Source organism: Phytophthora sojae (genome assembly GCF_000149755.1).
Source record: "Phytophthora sojae unplaced genomic scaffold PHYSOscaffold_7, whole genome shotgun sequence".
Lineage (NCBI taxonomy): Eukaryota > Oomycota > Peronosporomycetes > Peronosporales > Peronosporaceae > Phytophthora > Phytophthora sojae.
The window spans coordinates 3331944-3347098 of record NW_009258121.1 but is presented as its reverse complement, the minus strand read 5'-3'; the positions used below and the strand labels follow the sequence as shown (position 1 = coordinate 3347098).

The 15155-nt window shown below is 54.6% G+C and overlaps 5 protein-coding genes across 5 annotated transcripts; 4 read left to right on the top strand and 1 right to left on the bottom strand.

Moving 5' to 3' along the window:
• Positions 1–8236: 8236 nt before the first annotated feature.
• On the top strand, positions 8237–8771 carry PHYSODRAFT_286988 (hypothetical protein). The gene has a single exon (XM_009534557.1). It carries the CDS (start codon positions 8268–8270, stop codon positions 8664–8666), a length of 399 nt encoding a protein of 132 aa, XP_009532852.1. The 5' UTR covers positions 8237–8267; the 3' UTR covers positions 8667–8771.
• Positions 8772–9199: 428 nt separating this feature from the next.
• Positions 9200–9905, top strand: PHYSODRAFT_515326 (hypothetical protein; the record flags this gene model as incomplete). Its single annotated transcript, XM_009534556.1, has 3 exons — positions 9200–9308; positions 9371–9617; positions 9692–9905. 3 exons carry the CDS (start codon positions 9200–9202, stop codon positions 9903–9905), a joined length of 570 nt encoding a protein of 189 aa, XP_009532851.1.
• A 259-nt stretch (positions 9906–10164) lies between these two features.
• Positions 10165–11540, bottom strand: PHYSODRAFT_517379 (hypothetical protein; the record flags this gene model as incomplete). The annotated part of the gene is made up of 5 exons (XM_009534555.1): positions 10165–11012; positions 11077–11134; positions 11207–11263; positions 11339–11383; positions 11448–11540. The coding sequence occupies 5 exons, from the start codon at positions 11538–11540 to the stop codon at positions 10165–10167; spliced, it is 1101 nt and encodes a 366-aa protein (XP_009532850.1).
• A 1208-nt stretch (positions 11541–12748) lies between these two features.
• Positions 12749–13361, top strand: PHYSODRAFT_286987 (hypothetical protein). The gene has a single exon (XM_009534554.1). The coding sequence runs from the start codon at positions 12781–12783 to the stop codon at positions 13180–13182; it is 402 nt and encodes a 133-aa protein (XP_009532849.1). The 5' UTR covers positions 12749–12780; the 3' UTR covers positions 13183–13361.
• A 1269-nt stretch (positions 13362–14630) lies between these two features.
• Positions 14631–15145, top strand: PHYSODRAFT_317554 (hypothetical protein; the record flags this gene model as incomplete). The annotated part of the gene is made up of 2 exons (XM_009534553.1): positions 14631–14661; positions 14775–15145. 2 exons carry the CDS (start codon positions 14631–14633, stop codon positions 15143–15145), a joined length of 402 nt encoding a protein of 133 aa, XP_009532848.1.
• Between the last annotated feature and the right edge of the window lie 10 nt (positions 15146–15155).

Here is a 15155-nt window from a genome sequence, read left to right as displayed (position 1 = left end):
GCTTGGCTGGGTGTTGCATTCACAGTGACCATCTCGAGAGGAGCTTCTGGATGCACATCGCGAGCTCCATCGGCAGCTATGTCGTCCTCCGGGGCCTGACATAGAGTATGGATACGTACAGGTTAGCCTTAAGCAGGGAATACATGAACTAACTCACGCGTACGCACTATGCCACGGGGTCAGGACCTGATCGCTTGCGGCTTGCGGGGGAGGAGGGAGGATTTTGGACTGGCGACAGGAGGCCACTGATTTTTTTTCTAAAAACGAATTTGTCTTACCAGCCAGTCCAAAGGTAAGTTTATCTTACGCAGCTGCGCGATAGCAGCCGCTGATTTGTTTACTCTGGATATATTGAATATCCCCAAAACTGCACCAAATAGCACAGAAAGTATGATCACCGGAAGTCATTATGATAGGTCGGCAGTTTTTCTGGGACGGCCGAATCTTATACACGACAAATACTAATTTATAAAGTGTACTTTGAGTTCAAAGAAGGAGAAAGGTATCTACTTCGAAGTACTTTTCATTTAAAGAATAGTGCACTACCACGGTTTGAAGATTGGAGTAACGCAAGTGCGGCGTCATACAGCTCTCTACTGCACGATAGACTTACCGGTAGCTCATTCGCACGTCGGAGTTTGGCCTTCCCCAAGTGTGGAAGCTTGTAGAGATTGCCGCCAGCCTCCTCCAAGATTGCCCGCATGCACGCCTGTAGCGTAAGAAAGATGTTGTCCACAGTGTCGGGTTTGAGCTCCCGAATGCGTCCTCAACCGACGCTATAAGCGCATCGATGCCCTTCCTTGGTAGACAGTGTTGAATGCTCTGCATTGAAGCAAAAACTCCCAAGTCAAGGCAATTGAGCTCGGGTGAGTTGGCTGCTTGGCATAACAGCCTGATGTTCCACCCTCCTTCTGTGCCCGCTGCGACAACGTCCGGATCGGTTGGCGACACGTGCGGCTTCGCATTATCTTGTTGCACGAAGATGAACTGGCGACGGTCCTTCCTTGGCCACTTCGACTTGATAGCTGGGAACACCTTGGTGATCAGATAGTCCTTGTAGACATTTCGATCGACGGTATCAAGATTGCGTGTGCAAATTTCCCCCTTGGCTCTATTCTTGCTTTTACGCTGTGCCTTATACTTCTCCGTGAAAGACATGAGCCCCACCTTGCCATCCCATCTCTGCTTACGGTGTGGATCGTACCTACACAGAAATTTCATACACAGTGTCAAAGGTTATCCACAGTATAAAATTATAAAAATATAGAGACTTACCGAGGGCGTGCGAGTGCTGCCAGGAACATGGTCTTGGGTATGAAGCGCTTGCTCTTCCAGGCTCGTGGAGGCATCTCTTCACCGTCAAATACAAGGTAGGAACGTCTGTTGCGGTCTGCGTAGAACCACTTCTCATCGACGTGGACCACGTTGTGCATCGACTCGAAGCGTAACGTCTTGTCGTCGATGAACGACAGCGCATGTTCGACACGGTCCAGCGGGTCAGCGCCGGCTTGATAAACGTCGTACGACGCCGTACCATGCCTTCCTTCACAGCTTGTCGTACTAGGTGCCGGGAGAGCCCTGAAGCAGCCGCAACGCGCCTCTCAACTGTCCTATCCTCCACAGGAACACTCGCCAGCTTCGTCCGCCTTCATCTCGATTCTTACGCTTCCTGCCGCTGCTCTGCTTGATCCGGCTAGCCCACTCGCCACCAGGAACACCAGCCGCCACCGCAGCCGTGTAGCGCTTCCAAATAGCGCTCACGGGGGTCGGGTCACGCTTCACATGGGCCCCGACGCGGGCGAAGGCTCCTCGGGGTAGAACTCCATTGTCACTTAGCTTGAGGAGCTCGTCGATGATGCCTCTGCGCTCCATGTCCACCAGGTTGGCCTTCGTTATGTTAGTGGGTTTGCCGCGAATGTACTTGTTCCGCTGGCAAAGCTCGCAAGTTTCGACGTACGAGCGGATGGACTTCACCATACCAGGCCAGTAGTATTTCGACGCCACGAGTAGCTGTGTCTTTGCCTGCCCCGGATGCCCACGAGTCGGCGTATCGTGCTCCTCGTGCATGATGGTATTTCTTAGCGCGGCGTCTGCCGGAACACACACTCGAGCAGGAGCACCAGGCCGAATCCGGAAGAGTATCAGCCCTTCTGAGAGCTCGAAGCGCTGGTATTTGCGCGGGCGAGTTGCGTCGGACGTGAGCAAGCTTCATATTGGCCCAAAGTATTTGTCGGAAGAATAAAGACGACTGCATTCCGCCGAGATGTCGACTGCTGTTGAAGTTGAGTGAGCAAAGAGTGCTTCTTCATCTGCAGGTTCTTGACGCGTGAGCGATTTCAACAGGGCCGAAAGGCTAACGGCTCGGCTGGTGCCGTCGTTCCAGCTCGGATTGCGTGAGATCGTGCGGCCACCACGTTTGTAGCACCCGGAACCCACTTGAACTGGGGTTGAAAGAGTGCAAGCTCGTTCAGCTAGCGAGCGAGTCGTTGAGAGCACGTCTGCTGCTGTAAAATGCCCTCAATAGTGCGGTGGTCGGTATTTATGAAGAATGGTCGGTCGATCAGATAGACTTTCCAAACTCGCATCGCGTGTAGCGCAGCTAACAATTCCTTTTCGCGGGTGGGGTAGATGAGTTCCGCTTTTGAAAGCTTGCGTCCATTGAACGCGATGATCTGCTCGCGGCCGGAATCATCGTGCTGGAAAAGGTATCCCCCGATTGCAAAGTCAGAAGCATCCATGCTGACGTGAAATGGCTTCGCAAAGTCTGGGTGTGCGAGGACGGGAGGGGAAGCTAGCTTACGCTTCAGCTCCTCGAATGCCTGCTGCTCGATCAGGTGATTGGATCACGACGGCTCTTGCCTTTCGTCAGTTCGGTGAGCGGAGCTATCAGGTCACCGAAACCCTCGCAGAACTTCATCACATACACGCAGGTGCCAAGAAAGGACTGCAGTTCCGGCTTCGTGCGAGAAGTTGGTCAGTCTTTTATCGATTGACTCTTGCTGGGGTCCATCCGGACGCCATCCTAGCCGACGATATCACCGAGGCATGGGATCTCAGTAGCACAAAATGTGCACTACTCGATTTTGATGTAGAGATTCTGCTCAGCGCACATTGCTAACACCTTTTCCAGGGCAGCGAGGTGGTCGTCGATCGAGTCGGAGCATGTAAACACGAACAGGCCGTCGAAGTAGGTTTGACAGTAGGACTGGAGATCCGAGAACACCGCTTGAACGAGGCGGTTAAAGGACGACGGGCTGCTTGAAATACCCATCGGCGTAACCAAGTACTCGAATGAGCCGTCAGGGGTAGCGAATGCTGTGAAAGGTATAGATTCTTCGACCAGCTTCACTTGGAAAAATCCCCACAGCAAGTCCATGGCGGAAAACAACTTGCCCTTGGACATGGCACGCAGAATATCGTCTTTGCGTGGGATTGGGTTAGCAGGCACACGGATTTTTGTGTTCAGGCCCCGAAAGTCGTGAACTATTCGCCATTCTCCATTCTTCTTCTTGACGCAGAAGGTTGAGGCGCAGTACGGCGAACTGGAGGGTCGGATCATCTTGGCCTCCGCTGACATGCAAATTTCGTGATAAAGTATTTCGCAGTCATCTACCCCACTCGCCAGGCTGGCATGGACGCCAAGATCGAGCTGACAGACGACGTTCCTATTCACCGCAAGCAATTTCCGGTTTCTGCTGAGCAGCGCGAGGCCATTCGCGCGTGGACTACTGAGATGCTGGCTAAGCAGGAGAGGTTTTTAGATTTTCCCACGCCTGGTCCGCCTTGCTGGGCTCGTCACTGGGATTCACGAAGAAGCAGAACTCGTTGTCGCACTCACGAAGGAGACGACGAAGGTGTCGAGGACGAACTAGCCTCGTAGCTCCGACGGACGAGTGATGCCCATGCAGATAGTAGTAGTTGAGGAGCGCGTCGTCGTCTGATATGTCTTTTTGGCGGACGCCGCGGCGATGTCCCGCGATGCGTCGAGCCGGTGGGACCGGAACGCAGGGGTGAAAAGCAAATGCAGATAATTGGTCGCGCGGCCGGACAGTCTTGAGCTTCCAGTCAATATCGGGGTTGGTGTCAACTAGCCACGGCATACCGAGGAGAATATCCTTTCCTCCAGGAATATCCAATACAAACGCCTTGGAGCGGTAAAGAGCAAATCCGTCCAAAGCAAACTTGAGATTGACGACTCGTCTTGGAATGACCGTGGTCGAGCCGCTTCCCAAGCGAATTATCAGGGGTTTAGAGTAGTCTCGAACCGGCAACTGCAGAGACTCAACGATTCGTGGTGATACCGCGTTGAACGAAGCACCACTGTCGATAAATGCAGAAGCAGCATGGTTGCCAAGATGACCATGCTGCTCTAGGTAGCCATACATTTTGTTGGGGCTCGATCTGCATACCGCTTCATCAGTGCCATAATTGAAGCTCTGTGAGGTGATAGGAGACCGACCCCTGGATTGACGGCTTGCAATCGAATGGCGAACGGCTGCAGCGTCAGACTCGGTGGGGCGCCAGCCCACCGAGTCACCTAGTTTTTCTGCTTGCCACCGCCACCTTACTGCCGATCGGGGCAGGCAGGGGCGATGTGACCCACCTCACCGCAGTTGTGGCATGTAGGTACAAAACCAGTCGCTTTAGGCTGATTAGCCCCCGAGGCGGGTTTGCTCTTCCGGGAGTTGGGCTTAGTCGAGCCGGCAGCCGGTCGGGTTGAAGCCGAAGTTGAAGTTGACCCCGAACCCTTCTGATTCTGAATCTGGTTTTGGTTTTGGCGGAACTTGGAGGGCTTGCGCGCGTTCAAAGCGCTGCGCGTGATCGATGGTTTCTTGCAGCGTAAACGGGATGTTCTGAGAGATGTGACTCGAGGTTTCCGGCCGCAGATTTTGCTGGTACAGCCAGCGCTTGACCATTTCAGGCAGCTCCAGCGATGATTGGGAGAGCAGTAGCATGAACTTCGAAGTATATTCATGCTGCGAGCCTGTCACCTGGAGGTCGTGCAATTTAGAGAGTAGCTTGAACTCGAAATCGCTTTCGCGGAAGCGAACACGGATCTGCTGTTTGAATAGGAACCATGTCCGAGGCTGGTCGCCGAGGATGTTCTTGAACTTCCGGTACCAGGACATAGCATCCGGTCCCAAGAACGGGACGACCATGTCGACGAATCGCGAGTCGCAGCTGTCGCGCTCGACAGCAAAGCTGCTTAGGTGCTCTTCAATAGCGAAGAGCCATAGCTCTAGGTCCTCGCCGGCACGCCCTTAGAACTTTGGAGTGAGTAGCACGAGACTGCTGCTCAAACATCTCGCGCTGAAAGTTGCTCTGTTGCTCCATGAACGATTGGAATTGCTGCTGCTGCAGCTGCATGGCCTGTTGCTGCACAACCATCATGTGCAGGAGCTGGCCAAGAACAGCGTCACTAGTGCCCGCCCCGGGTTGTGGCATAGCCGCACCGGGGAATTGAGGGGGTGGCGACGTTGAAGATGGTGCACCCGGTCCTTGCGGTGCCGGCGTGCGAGAGGGGGTAGAAGCAGGCTGCCCTGGCGCCGGAGACTGATCCATGTCGTTGTCGTCAATCCTTGGTTGCTGGCGCGGTCGCAGGTTCGGCGATGTCTCTTCAGCAGCACGGGGAGTCTTGGGTCTTTGCATGCAATGTAGTCGCACTTAGTCGGGTGTACACGGTAGTGCCTCAAAATACGGTCGTACAGAGTTTTCACTGCTAATTTCGAAATTGTCACGTGTTCTGTAGACGAACGGAGTCTTGGGAAGAGGACTTGAGGTTGAACAGGAAAATGAAGGCTGAGATTGAATGAAGTGAATGAAGGAAGCTCTCGAGCTACGGCTGTTACCTAGGCTTACAGAGGGAGCTCGGATGTGCCTGTCGGTCCGTTGCACAACGGACGCTGCTGGGATTGGTTTCAGGTTGCTCGTTGCGGGCAGCTAGTTGCAGGTTGCTGGGTAGGCGATGCATCATCGTAAAAAAACCATTAGAGCTGGAGTGAGCTGAGAGCTGATTCAACGAGTGCGCGTGGTAGGTCAGTGGCCTGCAATGGGACCTTGAAGACTCGCCGTGAGCTGTGGCGACCCGAAAATCGCTACATGTTGAAACGCGATGTTATATTTTTTTTGCCATGGCGCGTGCTCATTGAAAAATATATTTTCGAGCTCGCGCAGCCCTTGCTTCCTCTTGGTAGGTGGGTCTGTGAATCAATTCATACCGTTTCTTCTTTGGGGCTATCGAGCAGGCGGAGTTTCCATCACGCAATTCAATGCTCGAGTATTATAGTCCAAGAATCGAGAATGAGGCTCGATTGGCCTCCCACGGACCTCCTTGGATGCTTGGATTTCTGGGAGCAGTATAATCCATGCTCTCATGATACGTAGTACCGCGTAAGTAGAATTTCCGATCAAGTGTCTAGCTTGCTCTTAGCCCATCTGCTCCGATCTTTCCAAGGAACATGCAGCTTCACAGCAAACCCTCCTATCTACAGACAATCATGTTGGCTACCTGCAGTGGGAGAGATTAGCGAGCTACGTGAGGCTTTCCTCCACTATTCTGTTGCTTACTAAGTTTAAACGTATACTGAGCTTACCCCATTCAGCCACGCGCTTCAGTTGGAGTTGTGGTGTCCTTTGCACCAGGTTAGTTTTGCCTGTTCCGAGACAGTTGCGTCTCCAATATCTTCTATATCTTCTAGCAAATTACAGCACTGTAACGGTAGACAGCAGGCGACGCAAGGGCTCCTTGCCAGTGTGCAGCGCAGACCCAACGCCAATCGCGACCAAAGTGTACGAGCCATGAGAAGGAAACCGAGATCATGGCTGGGCGAAGAGTAAAGATAATAGCGATCATGAAAACGTTGAGAACTGCATTGAGCTACCGCTGGCGCGAATATTGTCGCTAGGATCTGGGTGTAGAGAGCTCAGGAGATCTCAGGAGATATGGGACTGATAGGCTAAAGCGTTAGAGCGTTGCTACCCAGGCGGCCCCCAAACACATCGTCCCCACGAAGCAACGCCAACTGAACCACTCATGTAATTGCAGCGCAGTAGCAGTTGACATGGCCGTCAGACGCCTTTCAACATGATTAATACCAACTCCACTAGTTGATGCACGCGGTACCGAGAGTGGCCGTGGAGGTGGAAGCCTCAAATTAACTTCGCTGGGTTGCACGCGCTGCTGCGAGAAATGGCTCGGCATACTTCTCATGCGCTAACAGTCACCGCGAAAGTGTGAACAAAGATCGCTGCGAGTCGCAGTCTGCGACTGGTTGGTACTGTATCCTACAGCCAGGCAGGGGGTAAGGTTTCCTGTCGAGTTCGCTCGGGTTTGATGAGATAGATGCTGCACCCCTCGATGATACGCAGCCCACTGCCCACTGCTATCCCGTGCACAACAGTGCTCGATGTTTTGAACACTTCTCGTCCATAACTGCCGCTCTCGGAAGCTTCGCTGGGGCTCAATGGTCAGACCTGCCTTCTTACGGAGTCTCGCCTGCCTGCCTTTGCGAGCGCCGAGAACCGATACCCCGTTTATCATGCGGCCAGCTCGAGCCCATGACGAAGGATTTGCTCGGCTGCCTTCTCCGCATGACGATCTCTCCTTCTATTTGTAGCGAGCTGTACTAAACGCAGCGGGCGGCGATCCAGCAGCCAGGAGCGAGCTGAATCGATCGACTCAACATCTGTGGGTGGTCAACATCGACACGCTGCGTGGGACGGCTTAATGTTCCGAAAAAGCATACTCACGAGTTGACTCCAGCTCGCTGGCGGCTCCGGCACCGAAGGTATCAGCTCCAGACCAAAATCATCTTGCGCGCGTGGATTGTGGAAGAAATCACACGCCCCCTCTGTTGGTACGTACCTGGCGCCGCTAGCTTTGCGGGTAGCCGTCCCATGCGCGGCACTGGCCACCGCTGGCGCCACTGCGAGTCGTCTCATGCCTTGTGCTCGACCACTTGACTAGACCCGGCGTTAGTGGTGGGTGCGTTTCCGGCCTCGACGTCTTCTTGGCGCCAGAGCAGCACTATCCGCCCATCAGTGCATACCTACGACTACGAGTCGAGCGTGAAGGAAGGGGGAAATCCAATGGACATCCTGGCTTCGTGGACGAAACACCCGTGTTGACTCGCAGGAAAATTCCACAGCCTTTCGCCTAGGCTCGGAGTAACGCACGCCGCCGCTGAGCGTCCAGCGCCAGCGCCGGAGGGTCATTACCGGATTTGCCGGCCGGCGAAGAAGACAGCCTCCAACGCAATATATCGACGATGGTCGGCTCCAGTGTGCAGGACGTGTGCATGCCCCCAAGCTGGCGCTCACACTCCGAGGGGGCCACCAAGGCCGCACAGACGCTGCAGTCGCAGCCCGCCTCACTGCCGGACAGGACCATCACATTCGCGCGCTGCTCGGCGTTCTACGTGCGGACGTCGGACGGCATCGTCTTCCAGGACGAGGAGTTTCAGCGCCAGACGATCGCCAAGGCCGAGCGTCTCATTGAGACCGCGCTCAGCCCCGAGAGCTCGGAGCGCAACGCGCTCATCGCCAAGACGGCGCTCAAGTACCGCGAGATGCGCTCGCGGCGACCGAACGGCGCGGCCAACGACCTGCGGATCCCCGAGCTGGCCTCCCGCGCGCAGAGCTGCCCCGTCCCGATAGACCGAACCTAGAGACCCAACTTACACACGTCCATGGTCTCACCTCCCTCCGCCCCCCCCTTATAAACCTTAGACTGGAAGTAAAGTATTTTAAGTAAAGAAGCTGCATGTTGATGAACAAACATATGCGTCGAGCTATGCTATCTACTCCACGCGGTTTAGGGCGGATAGATCCCAGGGACAAGAACCCATGTCGTGGCTTTGGGGCATGATCAATCGCGCGCCTCGAAACTGCAAGCTGTTGAACTCTATACGCTGCTTGTCGACAAGCGAGAGCCCCTCACCGGAATCTTCAAGTGCCCTCCTTCAAAGCATTGGCAACCGGATCCCAGCACCTCTGCCGCTGCGTAAATGAGTTCGCCTGAGCAAGCACTTCAACTTGAGCTGTATTTATTCAATACTACTGAGGCTTGGCTACCTTTTCGACAGTTGAAGAGCAAATGGGCACAAATGAGTTGACGCTGAAATGTACCCATCTTGATCTTCAATGCGATTGACAATTTACCGCCCCATAGTAACTCCCATAGGAAAATCCATTGAGAACAATGTGCGGCGACTCCTGCAGCGAGTGCTGCTCCGGCAGCGCGCTCTTCGTCTTCAACGGCGTCGACCTCGTATGCGGCATCGCGCTCACCGTCTACAGCCTCTACCTCGGTCCGTACAATACTCCGTAATATTACAAAAGCTTATTGGTTTTATTAAATAAATTAACACAGGACTCAACCACTACGCCCCGGAATGGCTCTACGCGCCAATCCTGGCGGTGGGGGGTCTACTGATCCTCTCGGTACTCATGAGCTGGTGCGGGGCGTCTAACCGCAGCTGCTCCGTGTGCCTCTCGCTGTCCTCGTCGCTGCTGATTCTCCTGGCGCTGGCAGAGCTGGCACTAGCGGTGGTGATCTTCACGCAAGGAGCCACAATTGACCGATTCCTGCGTCAACATCAACAAGAACTCAAGATCACGTACGTGAACACATTTTATATTTTATTTTATGTCGCGGGAATCTTACTTATTTGTTTTTATTTTATAATGCCAGAGACGATCAGCTGCGTCGTCTTGAGGAAGACAAGTTCATCCCGGCGTATGGACTGTTGACGCTGTTCGTGATGGAGGTGCTGAGGTTCTGCTGCAGTAGTGAGCTGCATCGCGCTCGGCGCCACCGGAAGTATCACTACCGACAACTGAGTGCACTCCGAGATTTGGATGATGAGCTTCTGACCGTCAAGAAGGAAAAGGTGGGGGCAAAGTGATTTTATCTACTGTATATGCGTCGTAAACGCTCACTTGTTTTTTTCTTTCCAGGATATCTCGAGCAAGTACGCTTCGCTGAAGGACAAGTATAGGCAGAAATATGTGGCACCCGAAGCTGTTCCCATGACGGGGAAGCCGGCTGGAGCTTTCTACGTTTGAAGAAGACAGAACTAAAGTATGAAGGATCTACCAGTGGTAGAATCTCTATTTTTCTGCCAGCGTATATTGCAGTGGATCTGCGGCATTGTGAAGCGTACACTAAAGCGAGACTTTGAGTCGGTGAGCTATGGAGCGAAGCGAGAGGTGCAGCTCGCCGTGCCGTTGGCCGCATTCAATGGAATTCGTTGCCATTTGCTGAACCGCCTGGTCGAGTTTCTCTTGTTGGTCTACTTGCACAGCTTTGACTTCGTTGCTCAGAGCTCGGATCTCTCGGGAACAGATCGTCATGCCCTCGTCGACCGCGCAACGAATTCGAGCGTGGTTTTTCAGTAGGTTGTCGACGGCGTCTTTCGTGCGATGCTCTTGGGATGCTACAGCGTCGGAGAGCGCGTCTACGCGTTGAGTAAGTTGAGTTTTGTCCATTTTCCCCTGTCGATCGATAGCTTCTTGCAGAGCATTGAGCTTCCCCAGCCACTGGGACTGTTGCTTAGAGACTGCACTACGAAGCGCCGAGTATTCTTTTGCCAACACCTGCACGTCGCTTGCGACAGTAGTCGTGGCTCCATTCGTCTGTTCTTTAAGCGCAAACAGCTCGACTTGGAGCTGACTGTTCTCTTCCTTCAGCCGTTTTAGAGCTTCTGTGGCATCTTCCTGGGATATTTGCAGCGACTTTTGCAAATGTGCAGCCTCGCGTTCGCGTGTCATGAGGTCTTCGGACGAGTTTTTCAGGAGCGCTAGCTCGGCTTGAGACTCGTACAAGGCCAACTCGAGCTTGGAACACGTCTCTTGAACGTTGAGGAAGCGTCGCTCTGATGTTTCCTGCAGCTGCCGACGCTTTCCATCCATTCGTGGCACCTGTGACTCTAGCAGTCTGATCGAGCCTTCCAACTTGGCCACTCGGTCTTGTAGCTGAGATGTCGTAGCAACAAACTGCTTCTGCAACTCCTCTTTTAAGTGTCAGACGGCGCGAGGTCAAGTCATTGTCCGTAGTAACACGTCGCAACAACTTACCAACTTCACACGTGAAGACATCAGACAGGGAGTTGAAGGCGTCGTGCAGCATGTCGACCTGTAAACAAAGTGCCCCATCTTGAGTTAATATGAGGAACAGAAGATGAGGTCTACGTCTATCGTAAGCCACCTTGCCAACGAGTTCCTGCAAGGTCTCATCTCGTTGGGTCACCTCTCGGCTTTGGATCTGGAATCAAGCGCTCAGCTGCAAGACCTAGCCCACACCACGCACGGGAACTACAGTACCACACCACCTCCTTACCTCGAGGTTGTTCTTGAGCTCTTCAACATCCGAAACCAACGCATTCTGCGCAGCACCAGACAGAGGTGAGCATCCCAAGACGCAAGTACCGATTCCATTCAGAACGCACCGTCTTCTTGGTGAGCGACACAGCCGACAAGGACTTGGTGGTGGTCGCCACCGCCGCCTTGGAGCTCTCTGTCGGTCGGCGCAGCGCGCCCATGGTCTCGAGGTCTCGGGTATCGACTGGGCTTGCTCTCAATAGGTCATCCGTCCGTTAGCATCCGTTTCCTGTGACGCGCGCCGTGGATTTCGGTGGCGCGGTCCAGCTGTGTTTGTCGGCCCTTTGAATCAGGGCACGTACACGGCGGTCGTGCTTCCCCTCGTCGTGATTCCCGAGCTCCATAGACGTCACCCTCGTGGATCGCCATCCTGGTCCGCAAACCTGCGCTCATAGAAGAAATCTGCATGCATGCAATGAAGGAAGCCAGCCACAGTATCCGCCAAGATAGGATAACTTGGCAGTCTTGACTTGGCCTGCGTAGCACGCAAGCTCACACCACCGAGGGCTTGCAAAGTATCCAAAGCGACTTTCCGCTGTACGACGCACTGTATCAGCACAGTTACGCAAGCAATAGATGCAGACCCCCAGTCGAAAGCCAAATGTGCGAGGCAGCTCCAACACGCTCGGTCTCCAGATGCAGCGGTTGTCCTTCGCCTTGTCTGCGAGCTGCTTTTGACTAAAGTTGAAGTGGAGGCGCGCGGCTATGCAGAAGATCGCAAGCACAAAGCTCACGCGCCAGCGGAAATAAAACGCCCCCTAAGGAAGATTTTCGCTTCTCGTATTGGCCAATCCGCGGCACCGAAAGCGGCTAGTACGAACTTATTGGCCAATGAGAAAGCTGGAATGTGTCGGTGATCTTGTAGGGCCCGACGACGTTGAAGTTGCCTGGCGCACCCGCTTTTTCGAGTCGAAAGGCGATGGCCTTACAGGCCACACAGTACCTGCGCCACCCCGCTGGAATGCCCACGCTAGAGCTTCGTCCATTCATACAACACGTTCGTCCCCACCTACGCTTACCGCTACCAGCGCCACTCCGCACCAATGTTGCGAGCTTCAGCGTCAGAACTGACGGACTGACGGACGGACGATCCGCCAGCTACGACCACATGAAACAAGCTTCAAAAGACGCACCAGAGAGCTCTACATGAACACACCTGCATTCTCCACAGTAGGTAGGTTGTCCAGCGGTGCCCCGCCTCCAAACAGAACGCAGCAAACACGAATGTCCGGGTCCGAGGTCCAGTGTCCGCCCCAAAAATCACACTGGGATGAGTCGCGGCCGAGAAAATTCCGTCGACCACGGCGGCTGTTTGCTTGGGTCTGGCGGCCCATCGAAAGTCTCCCATTGCCGGCATTCTGAGATTCGCCGCGCGTTGATCAAGTTACCGCATCCGTAGCCATGACGTCGCTCTCGTTGTCGCTGTCGCTGGACGCGCGCCGCCACTCGCTGTCCGGGAGCTGCAAGCTCAGCTACCTGGCGTCGCTGGCCGAGGACGTGGAGGAGCCCGCGGCGCTGCCCATGCCCGACGAGCCCGTGGACGACCATCACCCGCTCGTGCTGGCCGCGTGCCACGACGACGAGCCGCTGCTGGCGCTCGAGCACCGCTCCAAGTCCGAGAGCTTCATCTGCACGGCGCAGGGCATCGTGTTCGAGGACACCAAGTGCCAGAGGTACCAGTCCAAGATCGACAGCCTTGTGGCGCTGGCCGCCAGCTCCTCCAGCTCGCAGAGCAACGTGCTGCTGGCCAAGAAGGCGCTGCGCTACCGCAAGGTCATGGAGCGCCGCCGCATCATCGAGTGACTGGGAGAAATCCGTGAAAAGGCTCGCGTTGCCAGGAGGCCGTCGGCGCAAAATTAGACGCTGCGTCGCCTTGACGGCCCTGGAAAAGTCAGGAGGGTCACCCCGTTTCGCGACGCTGTAGGCTCCGCTCCCGCCCTGGTGGCTGCAGATGAAGCAGCCACTGCTGCTGGGAGCGATATTTGTACTCAAGGAAGCCCGCACTGTGAAAGGGTGTAGCGGTGGGGCGCACCCGAGTCGCGGGATGTGTGTTGGCCCCCGAAAGTAGTGGAATAGCCTGTAGCTATATATTTAAATCCCCGCCAAGAAATCGCAGCGATATTGCATTTGTGCATCGACAATCGGCCGTAGAGACGGCAAAGCACTTGGAGAACAACGTCGGGAGCGTTGCCATCTCGGCTTGAATCCCGTAGGAATCAAGCAAACCAACGGAACGCGGTGCAGCAGCTCCAGGACACATCATCGTGGTCCATGGGCCCACACCCGATGAGTGGAAATCAAATTGCTCGCTGGCACTGCTAGCTACTTGAATGCGGCTTGCAATTGAACTTCCGTCACGCAGCGAGGCTCGTCATTATGAAGCACAGCATAGTAGAAACGTTCACTGCCATCGCGGATGAGTGGAGTGGAATTGTGTAGGTCGCAAGCAATTGTTTCCGTCATAAGACTCGTCAGGGGCGAGAGGCTCGTCATTTTGAGGGCACGTCATGCACACAACCAAGAGTTCTTCCGACACCGGTGGCCGTGACTCCAGAAATGTCCATTGCCATCTTGGATGAGTGGGAGCTCATCGTTGCGCTGCAGTTACCGTCTCGTTCTGCAGCCCTACTGGACACTAAGTTCGAGCAAACTTAGGCTGTTCGCTAGCAGTGATGGCATTCGAGATGCCGAGTTGGGGCCAGCGGACAACGAGATGGCATGAGACTGACGTGCCACCTGGACAAAACACTTTCCAGTTGCGGGCGCCGAGACTACTCAATTCGGATGCGTAAGCAATTCCGGCAAAATATGTTCAAGTAGTAGATAAAGCAGAGGGCAGCCCTCGCCCCATTGCAAGCAAAAACTCTCGCGCAGGTTCACAGCCCCTTGAAGTTTTAGCTTGAGTTCGACCAAGCAGTATTCCACAAAACCCCGAAGAGCTGAGGCCTTATTCACTCACGGTACCTGCTGCTTCCTCGAGCGGACCGTCCACTTTTAGGTAGGGATCGGCCAACGATGAAGACGACGCCGCGTTTCCAGCCCAGAGCTTGGCCGTTGATCAGAGACCGTTATTCAGACATGCAACGATGCGCAACCAAAGGCATTTGTACGTGCACGCTCTCATGGGCAGCGCCTTGTTGTAAAGCCAACCTGGAGACTCATCAATGGTTTAATGCGACCGGTGTGGTTAAAAAAATCTTCCAAGAAACGCTTAGAGCGGTCCTATCCGGACTTGCTCAACCACGCCGACAATGATGCGTGTAGCGATCCGCAACGCTGCTGGTGTGGCATGAATAGCGCTGTCTGCCGACGAACCATTATCCCATTGCAGCTTTTGCATTGGCCTCGACACTCCACAAGTATGACCCACAGCGATTCGTCACGCTCCGCCGCAGAGGCATGCGCGCGCGTTTCAAGGCGGCGCTCGCTCTCTGAAGGTTGCAACATCCACCTCTTGACCACAATTACCGAGGAAGAGCAGGAGCGCTCAGCCTCGCAGCCCCAAAACGAACCGGAGGAGCACCAATTCCAGCTCACGCGCCACCATAACAACACTCAGGAAACGCGTTCCAAGTCCGAGAGCTTCATCTGCACGGCACAGGGGATCGTCTTCCAGGACACGAAAAGCCAGCAGTACCAGACCAGGCTGAGGAATCTCATGGCCCTTGCAGCCAACCCCAACAGCTCCAAGAGCAACGCGCTGCTCGCCCAGAAGGCTCTGCGATACCGCAACAAGATGATGGAGCGCCGACGCGCCTGCAGCTAAAGACACCTCT

What these genes read in the sequence shown, in the direction of transcription:
- PHYSODRAFT_286988 (XM_009534557.1), top strand. Translation starts at nt 8,268, where the DNA reads ATGGTCGGCTCCAGTGTGCAGGACGTGTGCATGCCCCCAAGCTGGCGC.
- PHYSODRAFT_286987 (XM_009534554.1), top strand. Translation starts at nt 12,781, where the DNA reads ATGACGTCGCTCTCGTTGTCGCTGTCGCTGGACGCGCGCCGCCACTCG.